Raw genomic sequence first — 27519 nt, 5'->3', positions numbered from 1 at the left:
TTGATTTGAGAATGACTCCTAAATTCCAATTCAATTCTTGAATTTGAATTGAATATGAATTAAGGTAAAAAACTAGGCTGGATGAACCCTGCCTGACCTGCCAACGAATTTGAATTGCGCCTGGCAGCTCAGGCCGGAAACCTGCACATCTTCCTCCCCTGCTTCCTGTCCACAACCTTTGAATCCAATCACAAACTAGCTTGTCCAAAAGACACACCAGATCGTTGGTCTGATTAGTTGAAGCGTGGATCCAAGCATATGGAGTCATGAACGATGCCCATTGGTCGCGCCTCTTGTGCAGTAGAAATAAAGCGCAATCTTAAAAGATTGGGGTTAGTATGGTGATGGCCAGACTAGTCAAAAACAGGATCTATCATTAAGGAAGAATTCAAATGGAAAGAAATTCACATTCATAAGAAGTGTGTAACAATGAAGCTTCACAGTATATGTCAGACATGATCGCATCAAACACACAACTTACTTATAACAGTAACCAACAAGAAAAGCACTCAGAGAGTGCAGACCTCTGGCTGTATTGTTCTTCCTAGGTTGTCATACATTTGATCCTACAGTAAACTATTCAGATCGCCACCACGTGGCCCCATTACACCACTAAGGGAAAAAACATAAACGGCTACGTAATCCCGACGGTGTTACGGATCACTCTGAAATTGTAATTTTTTCTTCCTTGGGTCATGTCTGACCTTCCCTGAAAATGTCATAGAAATCCATCCATTACTTTTTGAGTTATCTTGCTAAGAAACAGACAGACAGGCAGACAAACAGACAAACGCTGGTCCCCGATGAAAACATAACCTCCTTGGCGGAGGTAATTACAGTTCCAAAGTAACTTTCCTAACACTGAATGTACAGTTTGTAAGATTCAACACATTCTTTGAATTGCCATGAATTTAATTATATCCTATATAACATCCTATGGGGCGGAGCCAATTCCAATTCATGAATTTAATTGAGGCCTATTCAAAGATTCTGAATTTTGCACAACCCAGGCCTTTTTCTATTTTTTAAGGAGACAAAACAAGTTTATTTCCCAAAGAAATGAAGTTTACACACAAGTCTAGAGATGAGATGTCAATGTTGAGATGTATTTATTGATGAGCAGAAAGGCAATACTGGCACACACACAGAAACACAAATACAGACACAGGCACGCAATTATATGGGATGGAGAGAAATGGACAAGCGGAGAGTATGCAGGACTGAACAGTGGTCATGTTGTACATCTAATTTTACCTGAAGCACTGGGAATAAGCCAGTAAAAGTGCTAAGCATAATAATTCCCAGTTTACTCATAAGTAACACTGCAAAATGTGGAAGTACAAACTCAGTTAGTCTTCAGTGTAATGTGCTTTTTGATATGCGGTTTTCCCCAACAAGCTATTTCAAAAAGCAAAAAAAAAAAATCAATTTAGACCAATTTTAGATTTTCTTGACTCATACATTGAGTGTTTCTCATTTCTATACTCCTAGATGCCTGCGGCTATCTTTTCCCTTGACGAGGAGGAATGTTCCGGTAGCCACTCCCAGCAGCCCCACAGCCAGACCCACTCCACAGAACACTGATGGACCAAGACTGGGCTCAGACACCTCAACATCTGAGGACACACACACACACACACACACACACACACACACACACACACACACACACACACACACACACACAATACACAATCAGAGACCGCAAACTTCTTACATTGTTTATGTGCAAAACTTCACAACTTCCAGATTTTACATAATCACAACCAGGATATATTGTGGACATTTTGTTCTTCAGCCTGATTTGTTATTAATGGGGAAATATTGAGGAAATGTCACTCTTCAGCTTGGTTTGGTATTTTCGGGGATATATTCTGGAAATGCCAGTGCTTTTACATATTAATTTGGGTATAGAATACCTAACATGATGCAGGCCAGCTATTTGTTTCTGGCTGGCCAGTTCGGAAAAATGACCAGACCAGTGTGGAAGTTTACGTTTGTCATGCTGGCTCAAGACCTGCTAACAACACCATCATGCAGGATGCTTGCATTTGTAAAGGAACAGGTGTTGTGGTGCTTCCTTCTTTTGGCATTTTGACCAAAGAATGACACATATTGTACATCCTTAAATCATCACAACGCACTGTGTTCAACTTGTTTAGCATGTGATGCCAATGAAACACCTGTTAACAACAATAATAATATTTAGTCTCACCCCATTCTCTTGTCAGGGGTTCATCAAGTGCTGAATGCTCCACCGTGCAGGAGTACATGTCGTCCTTCTTAGGGGTGAACTTCAGGGTGGAGAACTGGTTGAAGGAACCGTCGTTATTTATGTAGATCTGGCTTAAGCTCACCCCCTGTGTCACGTTCTTGTCATTCCTCATCCACCTTATGGTGATCTGAGGAGGGTAGAACCTGGTGACGTAACAGATGAGGGTGTTCTCAGATCCCAAAAGCACCTCCTCGCTGGAATACACGGCACTGACTGGTGGCTCTGCAATGTGACATTTATTTTCACTTTATTCTTGATTTATTCTTGATGAAAATTATTGATTTACAGTCCCCTCCAAAAGTATTGGAACACATGCTAAAGTTGACAATATAAAATCATCTTTTTGAAATTGATGTTAATGCTTAAAAAAAAAAAAAAAAAACATTCACCAAAAAATGTTATTCAATCTTTAAGGACATCAATTTTCTTTGTGAATGAATAATGCATTGTTAATGAATATATGTTTTCCTTAAAATACAGGGGTCATAAGTATTGGAACGCCTATGTTAACCCTATGTGTTAAAATTCTCAGAGGCTAGCAGATTTCTATTTGTTTTATTTTTTAAATGCCAGTTATTTCATATTTTCATTTCCAGGACACTATCACCCTGATAAAGTCCCTGTGGCCTTTGGAATTAAAATAGCCCCACATCAACACATACCCTTCACGATACCAAGAGATTGGCATGGTTTTATTTCAGTTAGCCTATTAGCTGGTTAGCTGTTGTTCCAACACTTATGACCCCTGCATTTTAAGGAAAACATTTATGTATTTACAATATATTCATTCACAAAGAAAATTGATGTCCTTAAAGGTTGAATATTTCCTCATTTTTTTTTTATTTAAAGCATTGAGATCAATTTCCAAAAGATGATTTTAGATTTTCAACTTTAGCATGTGTTCCAATACTTTTGGAGGGGATTGTAGCCTACTTAAAAAAACAAACAACAACAACAACAACAAAACCAACTCCATCTTAGGCTACTCCAAAAGAAACCCTTGGAGATGTTAAGTAATGACTGTGCGAGGACTGATTAAAAAGTAAAAGGCAAAATATCTTACCTTTTGCCTCAGGAGGATAACCAAGCTCTCCTGCTAGATATTCCATAGTGTCCTTAAATTCCTTCATTTCGTTGTAAGCATATGCATATACCAGTCCATAGTATTTGTCCCAAGTCACATGGTTTACAAAGTCTGGCAATGTGTCAACAACTGCCTTTTCCTTAAAATCCACATGCAGTACCTGATTGTCATCAATATTTACTGAAAAGTACTTCTTGTCTTTGTCACAGTATACATCATTGATGGCATCTTGATAAAAATCTGGAACACAAAAGAAATATGCAGAATGTACATTACATTTGAGCAGGCATTGCTACAACAGCTGGTTTGTTTCAGGTTTTTGCTTTTGTATGATGGAATACAATTTGTGCCAGTTGTACTAAAATACAATTAGACTCCAGTTCAATAGGCCAACTGTGACATTATAGATGGCAAATGGACTGCATTTATAGTGCTTTTTCACTACTCTGAGGACCTCAAAGGTCTTTCCAATGTTATAGGCCTACCTCACTTTCACCCACCGAAGGTGACGGCTGCAATGCAAAGCACCCGCATGCACATCAGGGTGGGGCAAAGAGGGCAAGGTGCCAACCAGTACATCTGGACCACTTTTGGGGTTAATGTCAATAATCATTTTAAAAAGTCTATTAACCACCTGTGTATTAACCACAATGCCCAATAGCCTAATGAATCAGAATCAGATTGTGCTTAATAAGTGTAAGTAAAATATCAGTAATAATATGGTCTTAGACACTGTTGTTTCAATGTGAATATAATGATTAGGCTATTAATGTCATTTTAATTTGCTTAAGACAAAAAGAGTTGGCAAAGAACTTAGGTAATCTAGGATGACGAGAGAGATAGAAGAACGTTTCAAAACACTGTTAACGGACTGCAAGAAGTAGTTGCAGTTACGGTGTAGCAAGGTAATGTGACTTAAAGAGACCCTATGCAACTTTTTCATAGTCATAAAATCGCTTAGAAATCGTTGTTTTGCTTTTGCTCGAAAACAGTCATATTTCCTCCCGCCCCCATTGTCCCTATCCGCTATTGCAACCATGGAGGTATTATAAGAACTGGAACGCCATTTTTTCTAAGATGTCGGCGGCCAAATGACATGCTAACTGGCTGAAGCTAACCCTCCAAATCCTGACCCCCTGATTGCAACCTTGCAGTTTGTTCAGGAGGCGATCGCTCCTTGTTTACATCTGGAAGGCTGAGACGCGTAAGGAACAAGAAGAACCACGCTTGCTATTTATAAATAGCCTATATGTATAAATATACATGCTAAAGCTGTCGGGGAAGCTCTGCAGAGAAATATGCAAGCATAAAACGAGCGAAAACGAAAAACGAAACCGAAACCGGAGATGAAATCGCCAATCCTGCATAGTTTCTCTTTAATGTGACGTTCTTCTATCTTTCTCGTCATCGTCCTGTGTCCCTGCCTTTCCATGGCGCTGTCACGGTGAGAGCGCCCTCTGGAGGTTTGGAGCACTTCCGTTGTAGTAGCTGGTTTCGAGCAAAGACATCGATGGCTGGTTTCTGCAGTGTTTAGTGTTTTGCAGTGTTTCTCAATCTGTAGAGCATTTCATGAAGGCAGCGTTTTGTGTTTTGCATCGTTTTTCTATCTGCTGTGCATTTCATGAAGATGCATTTGCTTTTGTTTCTTGCAGTGCGTTTTTTTTTCAAACCACGTTTCTCTGTTTGTACTTTTGTTAATTTGCATTGTTTTGTATTTGAAACTTCTTTCTCTAACTGAGCGCGTTTGGCCCTTCTCGGCCACCGTATAAACCAGAAAGAAGAATGAAGAAAAAAGATATGTGTTGATAAATTATAGCCCACTTCTTTTTGTTAACCTCATATCTGAAGTAATTCTGCAATGTATCAATAAACCTATTAAGGGGAGGGAAGTTCTTTGCAAACTCTTTTTGTCTTATAGCAAATTAAAATGACATTAATAATCATTATATTAACATTGAAACAACAGTGTCTAAAACCATATGATCTAATTACTTGCTAATATTTTACTTACACAAACAGACTAAATAAAATACTACATCTAATAATAGCAATAAAGATATTCAATAAGTGACTGTAAGGACAAATGTATTAGTCATAAATTAGTCAGAAAGGTAACAGATAAGTATTTTTTAAGATCCTAAACTATCGCTGGGACTTAATTTTCTGGATAGTCACTTGAAGAGAATGAAAATTAACGTATCTCCTTGAACCCTCCATGCATTCAAACATTAGGAAATGTCCTGATTTGTTCTGATGTTTTCATTTGTGTATATTCTGTTAGTTTCTGCCAGCTCACAATTGTATAGTCTAGTCAGTTAGCCATTATTGGAGTAAGTTCTGAAAGTGGCTCTACTTACATTGATTTCCTGTGCAGAACAGGGGACATGTAACCAGATAAAAGACAGCAAGCTTCATGCTAACTAAGATAATACAACAATCTGTGCTGACCAATATACTCTAACTCCAGGAAATCATCAGAGAAGTATTATGCACCTCCTTATATGTTACAAATTCAAAGCAGTGTCCAATAGGAAGGGTAGGTTTAATACACTCATCAGTATCTGGGTAAGATGCTGAAGTATACATTATGTACAATATGTAGTACAGTATGTAAAGACCCAGGTCTTGAATTCCTAATCTTTGTTAATTGATTGCACACATCTCTTTGTTACTTTGGTATTGTTTTGCTGCTTGCCTGGTTTGATATAGTGGTCTGTGTGTATATATACGGTCTAAACATACAGTATGACACAGTCTCTTTCATTACTTCCTGATTAATGGTTGCACAACTGTCAATATAATCCTTCACACACAATATTCACACACAGCCTCCTGTTCGAGGGAGACGATGTCCTGCTCAGAACTGATATGTACTTGTCTCCTGCTGCTAGTGAATGTACTCCTTGGAGTAGGTAAGTGCAAAAACAAATACATTTAATACACATTAAACAAGTGTGTCTGCTGTAAAGTAGCAATGAATATGAGGCTATAATGTTTTGTTTGTTTGCTTATAGATGGATATTGCATGTACAGATGGCTGCGATGCTACTCCAAATCGATGAATTTCAGTGATATGGTTTATGTAGAGTCATACTTTTACAATAAAATGGAATTCTTAGTGTTTAACAGCACTGTTGGTTTGTATGAGGGCTATTCCGGTATTGGTATGCGTTTAGCAAATGAGAAGAATCATGATGAATTCCTTCTGCCATATGAGCGGGGCTCTGTTGACAGACTCTGCAAAGTCAATGCCCATGTCTATGCAAACTATGGAATTGACCAAAAATGTAAGTAAATAATAGATGAATAGACAAGTTTCTTGTACACAGGTGACACCATTTCTAAAACTATCACTTGTACATCAAAAGCTATTTTCAGCCTTAGTTTAAATTTTCAAAATTTCTTGCAAAACATTATGAGCAGAACGTCTATTTGAAGACAACATTTTCAAAGATACGCTGAAACACACTTTTGCAGTTGAGCCCAGAGTGAAGCTGAGTTTGGGGAAGCCTTTCAGCGACCATCACCCTGGCATGCTGGTGTGCAGTGCGTATGACTTCTACCCAAAGTTGATCCGCTTGACCTGGTACAGACATGGTCGGAAGGTGACCAGCGATGTCTCGGCCACAGAGGAGCTGGCGGATGGAGACTGGTTCTATCAAGTCCACTCCTACCTGGAGTTCACCCCCAAACCTGGAGAGAAGATCACCTGCGTGGTGGAGCATATTAGCTTCAAGGAGCCCAGAGAGTTTGTCTGGGGTGAGCTCTTACTTCTCATAAGTACTGAAAAAGTCTGATATTGGGTTGTGCTTACATTAACGATGGATACATTGTTGAAATTTAATATCGTAATGGACTGAGCCTAGCTTAGGGTGACCAGACGTCCCCGGTTTCAGGGGACAATCCCCGTTTTTTGGTTGCCTGTCCCTGGGAAAATACAGAAAAACTACCTATGTCCCCCTTTTTTGAAGATAAAAAGTGTATATTTCAAGCAGATTGATAGTCAAACTGAAAATGTTTGGGGAATTTTTGGGATTATGTCCCCGGTTTTGGTCTCGGACATCTGGTCACCTTAGCCTATAGCTGTTCTGCACTTTAGCTCCTAGGGTGCTTTGCAGGAGAGTTGGGTGATGTAATGTGTTGTTGTGTTGAGTGTTTACATGTTATGGTCACCACCTCCTGTATGCATGTTGTCAGTGTAAATGTGTGTGTGTGTGTGTGTAGCCACTGCTAATGTGTGTCAAGAATTACAACCCCTGTGTGTGCAGTGTATTGTTGAGGAATGAGATATGGGGAAATGAATGTCTGCATTGTGTTCTGTACTTTGTGACTATAGATATGATCAAAGAGGAAGTATCACACATGTTGTCACAATTTTTGTTTTCTGATGATATAAAGATATATTTGAATTCCTTTCCCTGACTATTACAACTGCACATACACTCTGTACTGCTAGAGTCCACCATGCCTGAGGCGGAGAGGAACAAGATGGCTATTGGAGCTGCTGGAATGGTGCTGGGACTGGTGGTCTTTGCTGCAGGACTGCTCTACAACAGGAAGTCGTCTCAAGGTTAGTTGTTACTGTATATGCTGCATACTTGCATGTCTTTAGTATTACTGTATGGGGAATGCTATACTGTATGAGTGAGTTGGTATGAGTATTAATAGTATAGAACTTGTAAGAGTATGTTCCAATGTCTCATGACGGAGAGGTCCAAGATAATTTCAAGAAGAAAATAAAATAAACAGTCTTATTTTATCAGTTGTTTTGACAGTATGTTCTTTGGCACAGGGTGGACGCTGGCTCCTGTAAGAACAGCCTCTACTTCATGACCTTCTTCATGTTCCTCTTCATCCTCTAATGCATCACTGGCCTCTTTACAGCTCATTGTTGAGGATGATTTCATCATAATTTGAAGGTTTCGTGTCTCTTAAAAATGTAATATAAAATGTTATCTAAATTCCAACTAGATATGTGTATTGTAATCAATGGCATGTAATGAGATTAGAATAAACTAAAATGTGCAACACAGGTTTTGTTTTTTACCATGTAATCCATGTAGATTTTGTGTTTTAGTTAATATAAAAAAAGGATGATCTTTTCTCATTCATGTTCCACATACTAGCTGAGTGACTTCAACAAGGGTAGGCTACAGAATAATTAGAACAACACAGAGTGCTGCTACCAGTCGTTGTTACATTTTTAGATTTGTACTTGTAAATGTATTAAAACTGATCATTTATTTTCCAAGGTACTCAGTTCCATGCCAGTTCCAAAGTACTTGCTCCCAATAAATGTCCAATTGTTGAGTGTTTGAGTATTTTTTCTATTGTATGAATGTGAGTGGAGAGATATGACTATGATGCCCTCAACTGGCAACTCTGAGAAAACACATGGGTTAAGCACATTTCGTGTGAATCAAATAGCTGTTGTGGTTGTGCTCAAATTGAGAAAGGGACACATGGAACAAACTGTTGAACCTTTTTTACATAATTTACTGTACATCATAAGATTAAAGGCCTACAGTTTTCTCCGTTACTTTGATACATTTCTCAGATCAGAATTGAAATTCTCAAAGCTACCTGTTCAATCTTCACATCATTGTGTCACGTGTGCACATCAAAAAAGCAGTTCCTCATTTATTTGAACAAGTTGCAAAGCCTTTGGTACATCCATGCAAATGATTAAATTCTCATCTGTTTTCCACATTTTCGATTCCTTATGTTGATCAACATATATTATAATGGGTCTGTGTTGAATATCCCACCCCCACAACATTTAGGCATTAAGTTCATAGCATAAGTTATAATGTCTTGATGTATGAGAATTTGTGGTCCAACAGACAGGAGGCCTAGGAAGACTGCACTGTATTCCTACAGCTACATTTTCTCTAAGGAGATTGTCCTGTGTCACATTTCTACATTTCTTTTTTTTTCTTTGTGCTATGCAGTGCTGTTCTGTATCGCAATTACATGGTCTGTCAACAGATTACAGTAGCCTACAAACAGTAAAAGCGTAATCTTGTCCAGTCTCTTGCAAACAAACTCCCACATATAAGGTGTAACATACAGTTTACATTGTCATAGGAACTTTAGCCATAGTGTACATCAGAAAGTGTCTACCAAAAGCTTTTTTTCTGCTAAGTGGTGATAGAGGTGTTTTAATTTGACACATTTGAAATAAAAAAATACAAAAATAACTATGTAGCTATATTAACTATGTAATGTAGTGGTTGTAAACTGTAAAGTGTCTGCCAAATGCCATAAATATTTAGTGACTGGTTGTGTTTTATAAGTGTGCATTATGATGTCATGACCAGGCATAATGTCACAGTAAGACTGCTGATGTCACCGTGGCCATTTATAACCTCAACATTCTAATGTCATTCAGACAACCACTAGACATGCTGAAGCAAGCTAAAGGTAAGCTATCTTTATTAATAATAAAACTTGTTTACTGATGTTTGTTGAAATGTAACCTCTTATTCCATTTTATGATTTAAGATTAGATAACTCATGAGCAGGTACCGATATAGTTTCTTGGCCTAATAAGTTAATACGACATTTTGAGTTTGAACAATATGAATGAATGAAATCACCTCATCATATTCATCCCCCAACTCTTTCTACAGATGAGCGCATTTGAGCAGGAGAGCTTAGAGAGATGCCTAGGCTCCCGGCTAGAAAGAGCCAGGTTGGACCTCGATGACCGCATGCAGCAGCTGGACAAACATTTTCTGTCCATTGAGGGAGAGCTCCATGCAAAAACCGACGGATGGTTTAGGAAAGAGATGCCTGATAGGCTACAGGTAAAGGCTAATGTTCCATAATCTTAATATCATTTTGTTGATTTGAGGGTCTCATCATAATTCAACATTACAGTTTTTCTCTTTGGTACATTTCTCAAATCATCCTCAACATTTTTAAAACAGTAAGTGCATTCTCAAAACAATTCGTAAATACCAAAACACCATTACCAGAAAAGGCCAGTCTCTTGCTCAAAATCCTTAGTTCATCTCTCAAAAGTAAATATCTATGTCAATGAACATGTCAGTGCATGGCATCAGAATGACAAGTCTTAGTGTCATTGTGTACGGATAACAGTCAAATTACTTAGTCATGTTGTCAATATAACAGTGTAGGCATACTCTGGTGGGATGTTCCGGTAAACCATGGAGAAGGTTTTGATGATAATTATTGTAAACACCTTAGTGTATGTGTGAGTTTGATTACAAGAGACTCACTGGACAATATTCACATTTATGCTTTTACTATGTGTACTGTAATGTGTTGACAGACCATGTCATTGTGATACAGAAAGTAAAAGACTGCATTGCACAAAGGAAAAAAAACAAAATGTAGAAATGTGAACATACAGTAGGACAATCTGAACATACAGTAAGACAATCTCCTTTTGGAAAACTGTACTATTCAACAGAGACCTATTTTGATCAACATGACAATTATTAATGTAGCAAAGAGTTGTATGGAATAATTTGCATGAATGTCCCAAAGCATTTGCAATATGCAATAATGCATGTGGCACAATGATGTGAAGATTGAACAGTTATTTTGAGAATTTAAATTCTGATCTGAGAAAAGTACCAAAGCGACTGAGAAACACTGTAAATGCTTGACGGGGACAATAACATTGTGTCAAAAATATATTTCATGACAATATCAATAGATTAATCTTAATTATACCCCGGAAAAGGCCATTTATTAATTGATACACATATGTGTTTGTATACCTCCACTACCAACAAACAAAGAACAAAGATATTGAGAAATCAAATGAGAGGCTGGCAGAAGAAGAAATAAAAAGACAAAAGGTGGTGGGAGAGACAAAGAGAGAGGAAGAACAACTGAAAAAGTTATTTGCAGCGATTGAAAAAGAGAAAGGAAGACTAGCAGATGAAGAGATGAGGAGAAAAATGGTGGAGATGGAGAGAAAGAAAGAAGAGGATCGACTAACAGGGTTGGTCATGGCTATTGAGCGAGAGAAAATGAGATGGACAGAAGAGGAAATAAAGAGAGAGAAAGTGTTGAATGACAAAAGGAGAGATGAAGGTCTGCTCAGAGAGTTGGCCACAGCTTTTGAGAGAGAGAAGAACAAACTGAAGGAAGAGGAACTGAAAACAAAAATTCTTGAGGCTGAAAGACAGAGTCAGGAGGCTTATTTAAGAGAGCTTGTCAAAGTTTCTGAGAATGCAACAGCCAAGCTAGCAGATGCAGAGAGAAAAAGTGAAATGGTGTTGGGAGAGACTAAGAGAGATGAAGAACAACTGAAAAAGTTATTTGCAGCGATTGAAAAAGAGACAGGAAGACTAGCAGATGAAGAGATGAGGAGAAAAATGGTGGAGATGGAGAGAAAGAAAGAAGAGGATCGACTAACAGGGTTGGTCATGGCTATTGAGCGAGAAAAAATGAGATGGACAGAAGAAGAAATTAAGAGAGAGAGGGTGTTCAATGACGTAAGGAGAGAAGAAGATCTCAGACAGTTGGTCATAGCTTTTGAAAAAGAGAAAAACAAACTGAAGGAAGAGGAACTGAAAACAAAAAAGCTTCAGGCTGAGAGAGAGAGAGAGGAGGCTCATTTAAGAGAGCTTGTGAAAGTTACTGAGAATGCAACCGCCAAACTAGCAGATGCAGAGAGAAAAAGAGAAATGGTGTTGGGAGGGACAAAGAGAGCTGACATGCTCTCATCAGTTGAAAGCGAGAAGGAAAGACTGATACATTTAGAAAAGAAAAGACAAGAGATTCAAGATAAACTGATAGAGGAAGAAAAGAGGAGAGAAAAGATGGGGAGATATATGGAGAGAGAGGAAAACAGACTGATACAGTACAAAGATCTTGAGAAAGAGCCAGCGAGACTGATAGAAGAAAATAAGAACGTAGAAAAAGTGGAGAATGATAAAACAACATTACAAAATAGTTTGAATGAGTTGTCCAAAGCAATGGAGAAAGAGGAAGCTATACTGATGCAACAAGAGAGGAAAATGAGAGTCAGACGACTTGAGAGACAGAGGGATGAATTGAAAGAGTTGGTCAACACACTTAAGCAGCAGAAAAAGAAACTTGCTGGAGAGCGACAGACGATGAATGAGATTCCGAGCAAGAGAGAAAAAGAGCAGGACAGACCGATGGAGCTGGTGAAAGCAGCTGAAAAAGAAAAAGAGAAACTGATGAAAGATGAGATAAAAAGAGAACAGCTGGGGACAGAGAGAACACAGATAAAGAAGATAAGCATGGCAACAGACAGACAGAAAGAGAAAATGGTGGAAGAGGAAAAGCAAGAAAAAAGGGAGGAAAGTCAAGGAAAAGTAGAGGAAGAACAGTCAAATCAGTTGTCCGTAGTAACGGAGCAAGATAGACTGATGGAGGAAGCAAGAAAGAGAGAAAAGGAGGAGAGAGAGAATAGAAGACAAGACGTCTTTCTGGCTGAATTTAAGAGAGAGAATGAGACATACACACATACATGTGGTGAGGAACTCAAGTCAAAGGAGATGGATCAAAGAAAAGTTGAGAAGAATGATAAAGAAACGATGATAGAGGGAAAGAAGAGCAAAGTGATAGGTGGTCAGAAAAAGGAAGAAAAGACATTGATGAAGGACCAAAACAAGTGTGAATCTGTGAAGGTGGCAACACAAGCCAGAATGGGAAAAGAGTCGAGAATGGAGAGAGAGGAAAACAGACTAATACACCTGGTCAAAGATCTTGAGAAAGAGCCAGCGAGACTGATAGAAGAAAATAAGGACGTAGAAAAAATGGAGAATGACAAAACGACAATGCAAAATAGTTCGAATGAGTTGTCCAAAGCAATGGAGAAAGAGGAAGCTATACAGATGCAGCAAGAGAGAAAAAGGAGACACATACAACTTGAGAGACAGAGGGATGAATTGAAAGAGTTGGTCAACGCACTTAAGCAGCAGAAAAAGAAACGTGCTGAAGAGCAAAAGACAATGAATGAGATAGAGAGCAAGAGAGTAAAAGAGCAGGACAGACTGATGGAGCGAGTGAAAGCAGCTGAAAAAGAAAAAGAGAAACCGATGGAAGACGAGATAAAAAAAGAACAGCTGCGGACTGAGAAAACACTGACAAAGAAGATAACCACGGCAACGGATAAACCGAAAGAAAGACTGTTGGAAGAGAAAGAGCAACAAAAAAGGGTTGAATGGCAGGGAAAAGGAGAGGAAGAACAGTCAAATCAGTTGTCTGTAGTAACGGAGCAAGATAGACTGATGGAGGAAGCAAGAAAGAGAGAAAAGGAGGAGAGGGAGAGTGGAAGACAGGAAGTCTTTCTGGCTGAATTTAAGAGAGAGAATGAGACATACACACATACATGTGGTGAGGAGCTCAGGTCAAAGGAGATGGATCAAAGAAAAGTCGAGAAGAATGATAAAGAAACGATGATAGAGGGAAAGAAGAGCAAAGTGACAGGTGGTCAGAAAGAAGAAGAAAAGACATTGATGAAGGACCAAAAGAAGTGTGAATCTGTGAAGGTGGCAACACAAGCAAAAATGGGAAAAGAGTTGGGAATGGAGAGAGTGGGAAACAGACTAATACACCTGGTCAAAGATCTTGAGAAAGAGCCAGCGAGACTGATAGAAGAAAATAAGGACTTAGAACAAATGGAGAATGACAAAACGACGATGCAAAATAGTTCGAATGAGTTGTACAAAGCGATGGAGAAACAGGAAGCTATACAGATGGAGCAAGAGAGAAAAATGAGACACAAACAACTTGAGAGACAGAGGGATGAATTGAAAGAGTTGGTCGACGCACTTAAGCAGCAGAAAAAGAAACTTGCTGAAGAGCAAAAGACGATGAATGAGATTCAGAGCAAGAGAGAAAAAGAGCAGGACAAACTGATGGAGCGGGTGAAAGCAGCTGAAAAAGAAAAAGAGAAACTGATGAAAGATGAGATAAAAAGAGAACAGCTGGGGACAGAGAGAACACAGATAAAGAAGATAACCATGGCAACAGACAGACAGAACGAGAAAATGGTGGAAGAGGAAAAGCAAGAAAAAAGGGAGGAAAGGGAGGGAAAAGGAGAGGAAGAACAGTCAAAGCAGTTGTCCGTAGTAACGGAGCAAGATAGACTGATTGAGGAAGCAAGAAAGAGAGAAAAGGAGGAGAGAGAGAGTGGAAGACAGGAAGTCTTTCTGGCTGAATTTAAGAGAGAGAATGAGACATACACACATACATGTGGTGAGGAACTCAAGTCAAAGGAGATGGATCAAAGAAAAGTTGAGAAGAATGATAAAGAAACTATGATAGAGGGAAAGAAGAGCAAAGTGACAGGTGGTCAGAAAAAGGAAGAAAAGACATTGATGAAGGACCAAAAGAAGTGTGAATCTGTGAAGGTGGCAACACAAGCCAGAATGGAAAAAGAGTTGGGAATGGAGAGAGAGGAAAACAGACTAATACACCTGGTCAAAGATCTTGAGAAAGAGCCAGCGAGACTGATAGAAGAAAATAAGGACTTAGAACAAATGGAGAATGACAAAACGACGATGCACAATAGTTCGAATGAGTTGTACAAAGTGATGGAGAAACAGGAAGCTATACAGATGGAGCAAGAGAGGAAAATGAGAGACCAACAACTTGAGAGACAGAGGGACGAATTGAAAGAGTTGGTCAACACACTTAAGCAGCAGAAAAAGAAACGTGCTGAAGAGCAAACGACGATGAATGAGATTCAGAGCAAGAGAGAAAAAGAGCAGGACAGACTGATGGAGTGGGTGAAAGCAGCTGAAAAAGAAAAAGAAAAACTGATGGAAGACGAGATAAAAAGAGAACAGCTGGGGACAGAGAGAACACTGATAAAGAAGATAACCATGGCAACGGATAAACCGAAAGAGAGACTGTTGGAAGAGGAAAAGCAACAAAAAAGGGTTGAATGGCAGGGAAAAGGAGAGGAAGAACAGTCAAATCAGTTGTCTGTAGTAACGGAGCAAGATAGACTGATGGAGGAAGCAAGAAAGAGAGAAAAGGAGGAGAGAGAGAGTGGAAGACAGGAAGTCTTTCTGGCTGAATTTAAGAGAGAGAATGAAACATACACACATACATGTGGTGAGGAACTCAGGTCAAAGGAGATGGATCAAAGAGAAGTTGAGAAAAATGAAACTCTGATAGAAGCAATGAAGAGCAAAGTGACAGGTGGTCAGAAAGAAGATGAAACGACATTGATGAAGGACCAAAAGAAGTGTGTGAAGGAATCTGTGAAGGTGGCAACACAAGCAAAAATGGGAAAAGAGTTGGGAAAGGAGAGAGTGGGAAACAGACTAATACACCTGGTCAAAGATCTTGAGAAAGAGCCAGCGAGACTTGAGAGACAGAGGGATGAATTGAAGTTGGACACAACACTTGAGCAACAGAAACAGAAACTTGCTGAAGAGCAAAAGACGATGAATGAGATTCAGAGCAAGAGAGAAAAAGAGCAGGACCGACTGATGGAGCGGGTGAAATACACATATACATGTGGTGAGGAACTCAAGTCAAAAGAGATGGATCAAAGGAACGTTGAGGAGAATGATAAAGAAACTCTGATAGAAGGAAAGAAGAGCAAAGTGACAGGTGGTCAGAAAAAGGAAGAAAAGACATCGATAATGGACAAAAATAAGTGTGAATCTGTGAAGGTGGCAACACAAGCAAAAATGGGAAAAGAGTTGAGAATGGCGAGCAAAGATGAGCATGAAAAGCAAGTAGTAAAGAAAAAGGCAGATGAGAGAATGTTAGAAGATACACAAAGAAAGGAAGAAATTAAGAAAAAGGAGTTGGAGGAGGCAGGACAGAAAAAGGTCCAGAAAAGGACTTCAAAAAAGAAGAGTGTGAAGTCTCCAGCTGCAAAGACACCATCAGGTCAAAGCAATAGCAAGACAGCCCAGATTATAGGCCATAACGTGCCTTTTCCAGAGTGCAAAGGTGAGAACCATTTTTTTGTAATTCTAGTTTTAAAAACTGGGTTGACCTATGAAAATTAAAATGCTTTTTTTCTTTGTTTTTCAGACTACTCCATCTTCTGTGTCCAGAAGTGACAAGACATTGATTGAAAGGATAGATTGATAACAAAAAGAGAAATATTATTTTTAAAAGAAAATTGTAGTAAAAAAATAAAAAATAAAATAAAATTCACTGTTTCATCGGTCATTATTATGACCGCCGCTAGCATAGCTAGTCATATATGTCAATGTTTTTTTCTTCTTCTTTTTCTTCTTTTCCCCGCCATCTACTTCCTGAATTTTTGGTAAACGATTCCCGGGACACCGTAACACCGGAGCACATGAAACTTGGTAGGCATGTAGCCCCAGTAGACTTTTACAGAAAAATTTAGTTTGGTCCCCAGGCGAAATGCACAGATGACGCGATAGACGAGGCACTGTTACTCATCTGTCTATCATTGTGTAAAGCACGTCCTGACAAGTTGATTGGTACGAACAGCTCTGGTTCAATAGTTTTTCCTCAATGGAGCAATGCCAGACCAAAATTCCCGACCTCAAATGTTGTGGGCGGGGCTAAATTCGGCTGGCACCCAGGCTTGTACTATACTAATCAATGGGATGTAATGAGACTAGTTTGAACTAAGATTTGTAAAAAAAAAAATGATATTCATCATTTATGTTTTCATGCCTAATAAGTAATAAGTTTAATAAGTTAATTCTTCATCATTTATTATTTCATACCTTGTGTAGATGGAAATGTATGGAAGCCCATTTCCGCCAGGGAAATAAAAAAATAATTTTATGCTAAGTCAAAATTATGAGATATAAAAGTCAAAATTATGAGATACAAAGTCAAAATTATGAGATACAAAGTCATAATTATGAGATAAAAAAGTCAAAATTATGAGATAAAAAGTCAAAATTATGAGATATAAAAGTCAAAAGTTGGAGATAAAAAGTGACTTGCAGAGGAAAATATCTTAGTAATTGTGCCTTTGTGATAAGATAAGTATCACAATGACCGTCTGTTCAAGGCAAACAAAATCATAGGACTAACCTGGTTGGGGAACTCTGATGTACTTCATATCAGCCAGCCCCATCATGTCCAGACTAAAACAGTATCAGCTGCTTTAGGAGAAGGCTTGGTTCCTGGAAGCTTTCCAATTGATGACAGTCAGTTGACTTTTTTCCAAGATATTATCAATATCATACAAGACGCTTTTGTTCAAGGGAACAAGGAAGGTAACAAACACATAACAAAACACACCAGAGAGGAAACACTGTTTTTTTGTTATTGTTCAATGTAAAACTGCCCCCACTTTGTTGGTTTCCAGAGCCACAACCTTTTTTTTACATACAGATAAAAGAGTGGATCATAGAGCGAGATCACCCAGAATTGTTACCAATACTTTTATCTTATGAAAAGTGAGTAATTACTTTACTGTAATAGTATTGCTTCAGGGGGACAAGCAGAAAATAACAAACCCAACCCCATATTTGGACTTCGGAAGACATTATTGCCCTTTATTCTCATGTGCATCACCTGTGTTATCTTATTAGTTGTATAAACTGTTAAAGTATGTAGTGAAGTATCAAATTAAAGTAGGACATCATTACATAAATACATATGTAAAGTTTCTTATGGAGCACGAACTACAAGACTGTCAGGGTAGGGCACTAGTGTGCTGGTTGAAATGTTGTATAAGTAAAACAGAAAAAAAAACTACTTCAGTCTGATGTACAGTAACCGTATTGTAGGCTACTGCATTGTAGCCTTGTTCTCCATAAGGAAGTTAGTGGTTGCAGAAGTAAAGAAAAGAAGAGAACTCGCTGAACAGGAAGCTGGAAAAGAGCCCACATTTGAGGGAGACCCTGAAAGATGTATCAACCAAGCCTGTTCAGGTGATAGAGGCAGCTGTTGTTGCAGGTGCAAACAAATGCTGCATCACCATTGATATCGCATAATAAGGAGCTTGCTCCAGGGCTATTAAACTATTTTGTTGTGTGTAGCTGTATAATGAAAGCACAGTTTGTATAGCTATCCATGTGTGCTCACTTCTGGTTCCTTAGCATCTGGTAAACACCTACTGTATCTGACACTAAACATATCGGAAGTGCCAAGTGTTGAGTTAGTCCAGTATATCGCTGTTGCCTATCCAAAGTAAGGTGCCTATTTCAGATTTTTTTTTTTTTAAGCTGAACATTTTTATCTAATAACATTAAAGGTGGTACAGCGCAGAGTGAGGTGCCATAGAGATGGCATCCTTCGTGCTCCTGTTCTGACTGTAGGTGAATCCAGTGAGGGTGGTATACATTCCCACACATGCAAGTCTCCAGATGAGATGTCAATGTTGAGATGTATTTACTGGCACACACAATCATAAACTGGTGAACACACTTAAAGGTAGGGTATGGAATGAGCTTTTTTGGCCATTTTTGCAAAATCACTTGAAATCCTATTCCTAACCCACTTATAGCCACTAAGTTGGAAGCACTGAAATGGAAATTAAACACGTCAATCATCTGCGGAACGGGCAGGGCTCAAAAAACTCCAGCCAATAGAATTCCTCACCCCATACCATCATTTCACAGCTCGTTCGTCAATCTAACGTCTCCTCTTCCTACTCCCCCTCCCTACCGCGCGCGACCCTTTCGAAAGCTGGTGACCGCGAGTCAGTGCTGAAACGAAACCAACTGCCTGCTGCTGCACGTCCATGTTCCCTTCTTGTTGTATGTGTCACTTCATTTCTATACAAACTAACTAAGGCAGCGGATACCTACGGAAATTCAATCACCCACGCAATAAATAAGCTATGTAGCAAAAATTACATTTTACCATGACACGAAGAGTGCTGTAAACATGAAATCGGAACTTAACAGCTTGGAGGTACGGTGGCGGGGCAGCACTAAACTCGGATATTTCAGGAGATAATCGCCCTGGTAAGAACAAACCAGATTCTGTTCAAATATACACACCTATGGCTACTGAACCATATGTACTACAACCCTTTGGAGGTGAATAAAGAATGTAATTGGGGAAGTTGATGTGAGTGATTGTATGGAGACTATAGCTCATAGTGCTGTAGACGCCAGGATGGCATTTCATTTAGCCTGGCTCGCTCTCGCGCTGCGCATTTGAATTGTCGCTCGTGCATGGAGGGCGGGACTTGAGGTTGTATATGTTCAAACTCTGCCGTCCGTTTTGCTAATTCCGTACCCAACCTTTAATCATGAGTGAACACACACACACACACACACACACACACACAGAAACACAAATACAGACACAGAAACACAGATATATTGGATAGAGAAACATTGACAAACATGATTTAGTGTGCAGGACTGATTTTGTACATCTAATTTTACCAGAAGCACTGGGAATAAGTCAGTAAAAAACTAACCATACTAATTCCCAGTTTACAAATAACATAGTAACACTGCAAACTGTATGCGGAAGTACAAACTCAGTTAATATAAACAGTATGATCAGTATCAGTATGATGTTTCCATTTTTTTGATATGCGGTTTTCCTATGTACAGCACTGCCATGCTACAAAAAGCAAAAACATCAATTTAGATCTTCTTGTATCAAACATTGAGTGTTACTGCATTTGTCTCTACTATGAGGATATATTTCTATACTCCTAGATGCCTGCGGCTATCTTTTCCCTTGACGAGGAGGAATGTTCCGGTAGCCACTCCCAGCAGCCCCACAGCCAGACCCACTCCACAGAACACTGATGGACCAAGACTGGGCTCAGACACCTCAACATCTGAAGAGGATACACACACACACACACACACACACACACACACACACACACACACACACACACACACACCAATCAGAGACCGCATTGTTTATGAGCTATCAAAACTTCCTGAATCATAACCTGAAAAGTCAGTGTAATAAAATACAGTCTGATTTGGTATTAAACAGGATATATTGTGGACATTTCACTCGTCAGCCTGATTTGGTATTGTTGAGGAAATATTCAGGAAATGTCAGTGCTTTTACATATGAATTTGGGTATAGAGTAGCTAACACGATGCAAGCCAGCCATTTGTTTTTGGCTGCCCACTTCGGGAAATGACCAGGCTCCACTCATGACAGAAGAATGAGAGTGTAGAGGTTTACATTGGTCTTGCAGGCTCAAGTCCTGAACACTATCATGCAGGATGCTTGCATTTGTAAAATAACATGTGTTGTAGTCAGTGTTGGTAGTAACGGCGTTTAAGTATAACGCGTTACTAACGGCGCTACTTTGTCAGTACCGAAGTAATCTAATTAATTACTTTTCTCATCGTTGCAACGCCGTTATCGTTACTGAGAATTTAAAGCGTCGCGTTACTACAATTTGGCTGAATGAAGCGAGTTCACTGGATAGGATCATGGAATACCCTCCCCTGAGCTATAAATAAATGTAGGCTATATTAGCCTAATCACCCTTGACAGACTAGGCATAGCGACCAAGATACTGTAGCCTACATCAGAGTGGAATATGGAAATAATTTCATTAAAGGCACACTTCCAACTTCAGGAGGGGAAAAAAGACTTGAATAGGCTACTCACCAAATCCAAGCCATTTCATTTGCACGTAGCGAACTTCCCACGATAGCTTATAGGCATAATAGTGACAAGTAAATGTGCACTTTCTCTGTCTGTCGGATTTCTATAGTTTCTTGACAGGGCTACTTCACTGAAACTGAAGGTTATTTTCAAAGGAGGACCCTATACATTTTAAAGATAGCCTATTTTATTTTTGAGGGCTTCTGATATCGGGGGTTACCTTACAGTAAAATTAATCATTAGCCTATTACACGTCTCTGCTGCATAGCCTACATTTCGTCAGGGCCGTTCAACTGGAGAAGGGGTTGTTCATTTACTCCTGTAGATTGCAAATATAGACTTGCTGCGACTTCCGAACAGTTTTGTGAGTGCTACTTTGTTAATATTTGGGAAACTGCGAGTAAGGGGCGGCCGCGACCGCGCAGCCCTGGCTGCTGAAGTGCCACGAGAGCGCAACAAATCGTCAGAAACAATATATTTAAGCTCACAATAATCAGACTGGCCCAAAACGTTAACGGCCCACCGGGAATCCTCCCGCATCTCCCGATAGCCACCCCGGGCCTGGGCTGGGTGGGCGGATGCCATGTGCACGTTCTGACTTCCACCCACTAATTGTACCGAATAATTGGTTTTATTCTTCAATCAGTTAGGCTATAATAAATATGTATGACGTTAAAGATGTTATATAACATAAAAATTAACGTCAGTTACTTTGCTGAGTAACTAATTACTTTTACAGTGTGGTAACTGAGTTACTAACTCAATTACTTTTTGGCAGAAGTAATTTGTAACGGTAACTAATTACTTTTTAAAAGTAAGATGACCAACACTGGTTGTAGTGCTTCCTTCTTTTGGTATTTTGACCAAAGAATGATGCATGTTGTATGTCCTTAAAGCAACAAAATGCACTGAGTTCAACTTGTTTAGCATGTGATGCCAATGAAACACCTGTCAACAACAATAATAACTAGATGTACCGCAAAGCGATACACAATATGACCGCCGCTCAGTCCTGCACATTCTCTCCGCAAATATCAATCACGCTTGTGTTTCCATCGCCTACTCCATCCCTACTGCAACTTTTATGTATGTAAATGAGTGTGTGCATGTGTGCGCTTGCTTTTGTGTATGAGTGCTTCTCTTTCTAGTGTGAGTGTGTGTCTGCTTGTGTGTGTGTTTAATGTGTCTCTGAGTATATGTTCACTGTGTTCTCTGCCGTCACTGTCACTCCAATATCAGATAACACACACACACACACACTCACATGCGCGCGTGTGCACACACACACACACACAAACACACATACACAGGCACACACTCACACACACACACGCACACACACACACACACACACACACACACACACACACAAACACACACACACAGGCACACCCAGAGAGAGAGAGAGAGAAAGAGAGAACACACACAGAATACACACAGATAACACAGACACAGAGAGAGAGAGAGAGAGAGAGAGAGAGAGAGAGAGAGAAAGAAAGAGAACACACACAGAACATGCATACACACATATACACACATGCAAACACACAGATGGGCACACAGAAACGCACCCACACACTATAGTACATCACACACACACTCACTTCTCAGCTCCGGTGGTCTCACAAAATGTACTCAAAGATGTGTGTGTGCATGTGTGTGTGTGTGTGTGTGTAGGTGTGTGTGTGTGTGTGTGTAAGGGTGTATGTGTGCATGCGTGTGGGCGTGTTTGTGCATGTGTTTGTATAATGTTTTATGTACATGTGTGTATGTAGTGGTGCGTGTGTGTGTAGGTATGCGTGTGTGTGTGTGTATTTATGTGTGTGTGTGTGTGTGTGTGTGTGTGTGTGTGTGTTCCTGCATGTTTGTTGCACCCAGAGCAACCATTCTCTTTTAAAACATATTTGGAAACTAGTTGATTAAAGGTTTCTAATGGTGTCACTTATATGTTTCTAGGAGAAAAACTAGCAGAGATTGAGATGTTTGGAACAGTTTTTGAAATCCCCAGGGGGGGATTTAGACTCCAGATAATACCACCATCTACTGGCCGATGGGTATACAGTCCTGAATGTACACATAAATCCATTTATTTTATAGCCCCCCATGGATGAAATTCCACAAAACTTGGCATACTCCCAGAGGGTGTCAGGTTAATCATACACATGAAATTTGGTGCAGTTCATAACATCTCATCTGAAGATAGGGGCAATTAAAGCAATATTACATTGCATTTTCAATTTTTACGATGGGGGGGCAAATCACAAATGACTGGTTATAAGCTAAGTTGATGCAAGCTCTAGAGAACAACATACCATAAACATTTTGTCATCCTCGGTGCCACGGTTCAGGTAGTTATGTAGGAAAAACTGTCATTTTTGGGCTTCGGGCGGGGGCAGCGCGGGGTTGGAGTGACCCCCGGGGACGAAACGAAAATTTTCCATAGAACTCTACTGGGGCTACATGCCCACCAAGTTTCATGCGCTCCGGTGTTACGGTGTCCCGGGAATCGTTGACGAAAAATGACGGGAAAAAAGAATTAAAAAAAAAAAAAAACTTTGACAACAACTATATGACCGCTTCGCTAGCTACGCTAGCGGCGGTCATAATAATATTTAGTCTCACCCCATTCTCTTGTCAGGGGTTCATCAAGTGCTGAATGCTCCACCGTGCAGAAGTACACGTCGTCCTTCTTAGGGGTGAACTTCAGGGTGGAGATCTGGTTGAAGGAACCGTCGTTATTTGCATAGATTTGGCTTAAGCTCACCCCTTGCGTCACATTCTCGTTGTTCCTCATCCACCGTATGGTGATCTGAGGAGGGTAGAACCTGGTGACGTAACAGATGAGGGTGTTCTCAGATCCCAAAAGCACCTCCTCACGGGAATACACGGCACTGACTGGTGGCTCTGCAATGTAACATTTATTTTCTTGATGAAAAACCCAATTATTGATTTATTAAAAAATGCTCTTACTCTAAAAGAATAAAATTCAATACAGCAGGGGATGTTATATAATGACTGTGCTCATGATATCCCATGGATGATACCTAAAATTGGACTGAAAGGTTTTTGTCTTTGGAGATCTCCATTGGAGTTCTCTTTTAGTCCAGGACAGGCGCAATCTCAATATGGAACACTTTCCCTCACAGTGCAAATGCTTTGATTAAAAAGTTAAAGGTATTTGAAAAAGATCTACAAGTATTTTACCTTTTACCTCAGGAGGATAACCAAGCTCTCTGGCCATAGGTTCCATATCGTCCTGAAATTCCTTCATTTCATTGTAAGCATATGCATATATCAGCCCATAGTATTTTTCCCAAGTCACATTTACAAAATCTGGTAATGTGTCAACAATGGCCTTGTCCTCAAAGTCCACATGCAGTACCTGATTGTCATCCACATTTACTGAAAAGTACTTCTTGCCTTTGTCACAGTATACATCATTGATGGCATCTTGATACAGATCTGAAACACAAAAGAAATATACAGAATGTACATTACATGATGGAAAACTATTTGTGCCAATCGTAGTGAAATACAATTAGTATACAGTATATTCTGTTAGTTTCTGCCAGCTCATAGTTGTATACTCCAGTCAGTTAGCCATGTAGTAAAGTTATGAAAGTGAATCTACTTACATTGACTTCCTGAGTGGAACAGGGGACATGTAACCCACAGACAAAAGATAGCAAGCTTCATGTCTACTATGCTAATAAACAATCTGTGCTGACCAATATACTCCAGGAAATCAGCTGCATCAGAGAAATATTCTGAACCTCCTTAAATATGTTACACCTTCAACGCAGTGTCCAATAGGAAAGGTAGGTTTAATAGCACCAATCAGTATCTGGGTAAGACACTATAGTACATTTTGTACAATATGTAGTACAATATGCACAATTCACACACGGCCATCTGCTGTTCGAGGGAGACCATGTCCTGCTCCGACCTGATGATGTGTACTTGCCTACTGCTGCTAGTGTATCTACTCCTTGGAGTAGGTAAGTGCACAAACACATTTAATACACACAAAGATGCAGGCAAGTCTTACATTTCAGTCATACCATTCAAAATAGCAATGAATATGAGGCTATAATGTTTTGTTTGTTTGCTTATAGATGGATATTGCCAGTACAGATGGCGGCGATGCTACTCCAAATCGATAGATTTGACTGACATGGTTTATGTAGAGTCATACTTTTACAATAAAATGGAATTCTTAGTGTTCAACAGCACTGTTGGTTGGTATGTGGGCTATTCAGGTCTTGGCATGCGTTTAGCAAATCAGAAGAATCAAGATAAATTCCTCCTGCCATTTCAGCGCGGCGCTGTTGACAGACTCTGCAAACAAGTCAATGCTCAGGTCTACAAAAGCTATGGAAGTCAAATAAAAGGTAAGTAAATAATAGATGAATAAACAACACTTTCTTACATGTGACAATTACTGAAAGAATCACTTGTAGATCAAAACCTCAGACCATGTCTGACAAAGGCTAATTATCAGCCTTACTCTAAACTTTAAAAACTTTGTGTGATAACATTACGAGCATAAGGTCCATTTGAAGACAACATTTTCAGAGATACATTGAAATACACTTTTCCAGTTGAGCCCAAAGTGAAGCTGAGTTTGGACCGGCCTTCCAGTGACCATCACCCTGGCATGCTGGTGTGCAGTGCGTATAACTTCTACCCAAAGATGATCCACGTGAACTGGTACAGAGATGGTCGGAAGGTGACCAACCATGTCTCGGCCACAGAGGAACTGGGGGATGGAGACTGGTTCTATCAGATCCACTCCCACCTGGAGTTCACCCCCAAACCTGGAGAGAAGATCACCTGCGTGGTGGAGCATGCTAGCTTCAAGGAGCCCAGAGAGTTTGTCTGGGGTGAGTTCTGAATTCTCATGGGTCTGATATTACTGTAGGTTGTGCTTACATTAACAATTAATATATTGTTTGATTTAGCAGGCCTATTGTTTTTGTTACAATTTGTCCATTGATTGAATTTTACATTGTTGTTTTTATTTTTGCTATTCTCCTTAAATTTAGCCTTACCATGCCATAGTTATTGTTATTATATGATTGATTGAATGAATGACTTAATGTTTAATTGCTATTCTCCTCGTGTGAGTGTTTACATGTTGTTATGGTCACCACCTCCTGTATGCATGTTGTCAGTGTAAATGTGTGTGCGTTAGCCACTGCTAATGAGTGTCATGAATGACAACTGTGTGTGTGCAGTGTAGTGTTGGGGAATGAGGAATAGGGAAATGAAAGAGCAATTGACATGAGCGACATTTGATACAATAACGTCTTATGGTGTTCTGTATTTTGAGACTATTATGTCTAAAGAGGAATCGTTAATATGTTGTCCAATTTCCTGCTTCCTGATATATTTGAAATTCTGTTCCTGACCATAACAACTGCACATTTACTCTGTAGAGCCCTCCATGGACGAGGCGGAGAGGAACAAGATGGCCATTGGAGCTGCTGGACTGGTGCTGGGACTGGTGGTCTGTGCTGCTGGACTGCTCTACTACAGGAAGTCGTCTCAAGGTTAGCTGTTACTGTATATGCTGCATACTGTATTTTCCATGTATTTAGTATTACTTTATGGAATGTAGTCTATACTGTATGAGTGAGTTGGTATGAGTATTACTATAGTAGAGAACTTGTATGATTATGTTGCAATGTCTCATGACAGACAGGTCCAAGATAATTTCAAGACGAAAATAAAATGAAGAGTCTTATTTTATCGGTTGTTTTGACATAGTATGTTCCTTGGCACAGGGTGGATGATGGCTCCTGTAAGAACAGCCTCTACTTCATGACCTTCTTCATGTTCCTCTTCATCCTCTAATGCATCACTGGCCTAGCCTGACCAGCCAGATCCACATCAAGATGTAGGGTCTGGGATCTCACCGTAAGCAGGGCTCAATCAATAAACAGTTGTCTTTCAAATTCCCTCTCCGCAATAGGATAACGCTAAACGAATCATCGTCTTGTTCTCAAGTAGCAGGATGCGTAACCTTCCCTCTCCACACAAGGATATCGCTAAACAAATCATCTTCTTGTTTTCAAATAGCAGGATGCGATGCAACTTCTGGTCGCATGTCAGTCACAAGGCCTCCTCACTGGCCTCCTTACAGCTCATTGTTGAGGATTATTTCATCATAGTTCTAAGATTTTGTGTCTCTTAAAAATGTACAATTAGAAATGCAATTAGTAATACAAAACTGTAATTTCAAATGTGTAATCAATGGTATGTAATGAGATTAGTTTGAACTAAGATGTGCAACACAGTTTTTTTTTTTACCATATAGATTTTGTGTTTTAGTTTATACAGTATACTGTATATAGAAAATAATGTTCCACATACTAGCTGTTAGAGTGACTTCAACAAGGGTAGGCTGCAGAATAATTAGAACAACACAGAGTGCTGCTACAAGTCGTTGTTAGATTCTTTTTTATTTGTGCTTGTAAATGTATTAAAAACTGATAATTTATTTTCCAAGGTACTCAGTTCCATGCCAGTTCCAAAGTACTTGCTCCCAATAAATGTCCAATTTTTGAGTGTTTGAGTATTTATTCTTGTATGAATGTGAGTGGAGAGATATGACTATGATGCCCTCAACTGGCAACTCTGT

The 27519-nt window shown here is 39.5% G+C and overlaps 5 protein-coding genes across 7 annotated transcripts; 3 read left to right on the top strand and 2 right to left on the bottom strand.

Moving 5' to 3' along the window:
* Positions 1 to 1090: 1090 nt before the first annotated feature.
* On the bottom strand, positions 1091 to 5827 carry LOC134071124 (H-2 class II histocompatibility antigen, A-R alpha chain-like). The gene is made up of 4 exons (XM_062527721.1): positions 5717 to 5827; positions 3339 to 3599; positions 2216 to 2497; positions 1091 to 1616 (listed from the first exon to the last, which is right to left on the bottom strand). Exons 1-4 carry the CDS (start codon positions 5772 to 5774, stop codon positions 1480 to 1482), a joined length of 738 nt encoding a protein of 245 aa, XP_062383705.1. The 5' UTR covers positions 5775 to 5827; the 3' UTR covers positions 1091 to 1479.
* Positions 5828 to 6137: 310 nt separating this feature from the next.
* Positions 6138 to 8672, top strand: LOC134071123 (rano class II histocompatibility antigen, A beta chain-like). Of its 2 annotated transcripts, none has more exons than XM_062527719.1 (5): positions 6138 to 6271; positions 6374 to 6646; positions 6837 to 7118; positions 7816 to 7929; positions 8152 to 8672. In XM_062527719.1, exons 1-5 carry the CDS (start codon positions 6208 to 6210, stop codon positions 8190 to 8192), a joined length of 774 nt encoding a protein of 257 aa, XP_062383703.1. In that variant the 5' UTR covers positions 6138 to 6207; the 3' UTR covers positions 8193 to 8672. The 2 variants fall into 2 exon arrangements, with proteins under 2 accessions (XP_062383703.1, XP_062383704.1); XM_062527720.1 differs by having other exon boundaries at positions 8135 to 8672.
* Positions 8673 to 10075: 1403 nt separating this feature from the next.
* On the top strand, positions 10076 to 16417 carry LOC134071118 (trichohyalin-like). Its single transcript, XM_062527715.1, has 3 exons — positions 10076 to 10168; positions 11132 to 16286; positions 16371 to 16417. Exons 1-3 carry the CDS (start codon positions 10151 to 10153, stop codon positions 16397 to 16399), a joined length of 5202 nt encoding a protein of 1733 aa, XP_062383699.1. The 5' UTR covers positions 10076 to 10150; the 3' UTR covers positions 16400 to 16417.
* Positions 16418 to 19582: 3165 nt separating this feature from the next.
* LOC134071125 (rano class II histocompatibility antigen, B alpha chain-like) lies at positions 19583 to 24596 on the bottom strand. Of its 2 annotated transcripts, XM_062527724.1 has the most exons (5): positions 24512 to 24596; positions 24259 to 24338; positions 24081 to 24141; positions 23499 to 23780; positions 19583 to 20079 (listed from the first exon to the last, which is right to left on the bottom strand). In XM_062527724.1, exons 1-5 carry the CDS (start codon positions 24570 to 24572, stop codon positions 19943 to 19945), a joined length of 621 nt encoding a protein of 206 aa, XP_062383708.1. In that variant the 5' UTR covers positions 24573 to 24596; the 3' UTR covers positions 19583 to 19942. The 2 variants fall into 2 exon arrangements, with proteins under 2 accessions (XP_062383708.1, XP_062383707.1); XM_062527723.1 differs by having other exon boundaries at positions 24081 to 24338.
* Positions 24597 to 24786: 190 nt separating this feature from the next.
* On the top strand, positions 24787 to 27272 carry LOC134071127 (rano class II histocompatibility antigen, A beta chain-like). The gene is made up of 5 exons (XM_062527727.1): positions 24787 to 24874; positions 24992 to 25267; positions 25478 to 25759; positions 26315 to 26428; positions 26663 to 27272. The coding sequence occupies exons 1-5, from the start codon at positions 24808 to 24810 to the stop codon at positions 26701 to 26703; spliced, it is 780 nt and encodes a 259-aa protein (XP_062383711.1). The 5' UTR covers positions 24787 to 24807; the 3' UTR covers positions 26704 to 27272.
* Positions 27273 to 27519: the final 247 nt, after the last annotated feature.

The sequence above is a fragment of the Sardina pilchardus genome, chromosome 23, assembly GCF_963854185.1.
Source record: "Sardina pilchardus chromosome 23, fSarPil1.1, whole genome shotgun sequence".
NCBI classification, from domain to species: domain Eukaryota; kingdom Metazoa; phylum Chordata; class Actinopteri; order Clupeiformes; family Clupeidae; genus Sardina; species Sardina pilchardus.
This window is presented reverse-complemented; position numbering and strand designations above follow the sequence as displayed.

Excerpts from the sequence above, each read along its gene's own strand:
- LOC134071118 (XM_062527715.1), top strand. Across the intron at positions 16,287-16,370 it reads GCCTTTTCCAGAGTGCAAAG|ACTACTCCATCTTCTGTGTC; the intron begins GTGAGAACCATT and ends TTTGTTTTTCAG.
- LOC134071123 (XM_062527719.1), top strand. The coding sequence starts at position 6,208 with ATGTCCTGCTCAGAACTGATATGTACTTGTCTCCTGCTGCTAGTGAAT. Across the intron at positions 6,647-6,836 it reads CTATGGAATTGACCAAAAAT|TTGAGCCCAGAGTGAAGCTG; the intron begins GTAAGTAAATAA and ends ACACTTTTGCAG. Across the intron at positions 7,119-7,815 it reads GCCCAGAGAGTTTGTCTGGG|AGTCCACCATGCCTGAGGCG; the intron begins GTGAGCTCTTAC and ends CTGTACTGCTAG.
- LOC134071127 (XM_062527727.1), top strand. The coding sequence starts at position 24,808 with ATGTCCTGCTCCGACCTGATGATGTGTACTTGCCTACTGCTGCTAGTG. Across the intron at positions 24,875-24,991 it reads GTATCTACTCCTTGGAGTAG|ATGGATATTGCCAGTACAGA; the intron begins GTAAGTGCACAA and ends GTTTGCTTATAG. Across the intron at positions 25,268-25,477 it reads CTATGGAAGTCAAATAAAAG|TTGAGCCCAAAGTGAAGCTG; the intron begins GTAAGTAAATAA and ends ACACTTTTCCAG.
- LOC134071125 (XM_062527723.1), bottom strand. The coding sequence starts at position 24,572 with ATGAAGCTTGCTATCTTTTGTCTGTGGGTTACATGTCCCCTGTTCCAC. Across the intron at positions 24,339-24,511 it reads GTTCCACTCAGGAAGTCAAT|ATCTGTATCAAGATGCCATC; the intron begins GTAAGTAGATTC and ends TTTGTGTTTCAG. Across the intron at positions 23,781-24,080 it reads TTATCCTCCTGAGGTAAAAG|AGCCACCAGTCAGTGCCGTG; the intron begins GTAAAATACTTG and ends GTTACATTGCAG.
- LOC134071124 (XM_062527721.1), bottom strand. The coding sequence starts at position 5,774 with ATGAAGCTTGCTGTCTTTTATCTGGTTACATGTCCCCTGTTCTGCACA. Across the intron at positions 3,600-5,716 it reads GTTCTGCACAGGAAATCAAT|ATTTTTATCAAGATGCCATC; the intron begins GTAAGTAGAGCC and ends TTTGTGTTCCAG. Across the intron at positions 2,498-3,338 it reads TTATCCTCCTGAGGCAAAAG|AGCCACCAGTCAGTGCCGTG; the intron begins GTAAGATATTTT and ends GTCACATTGCAG.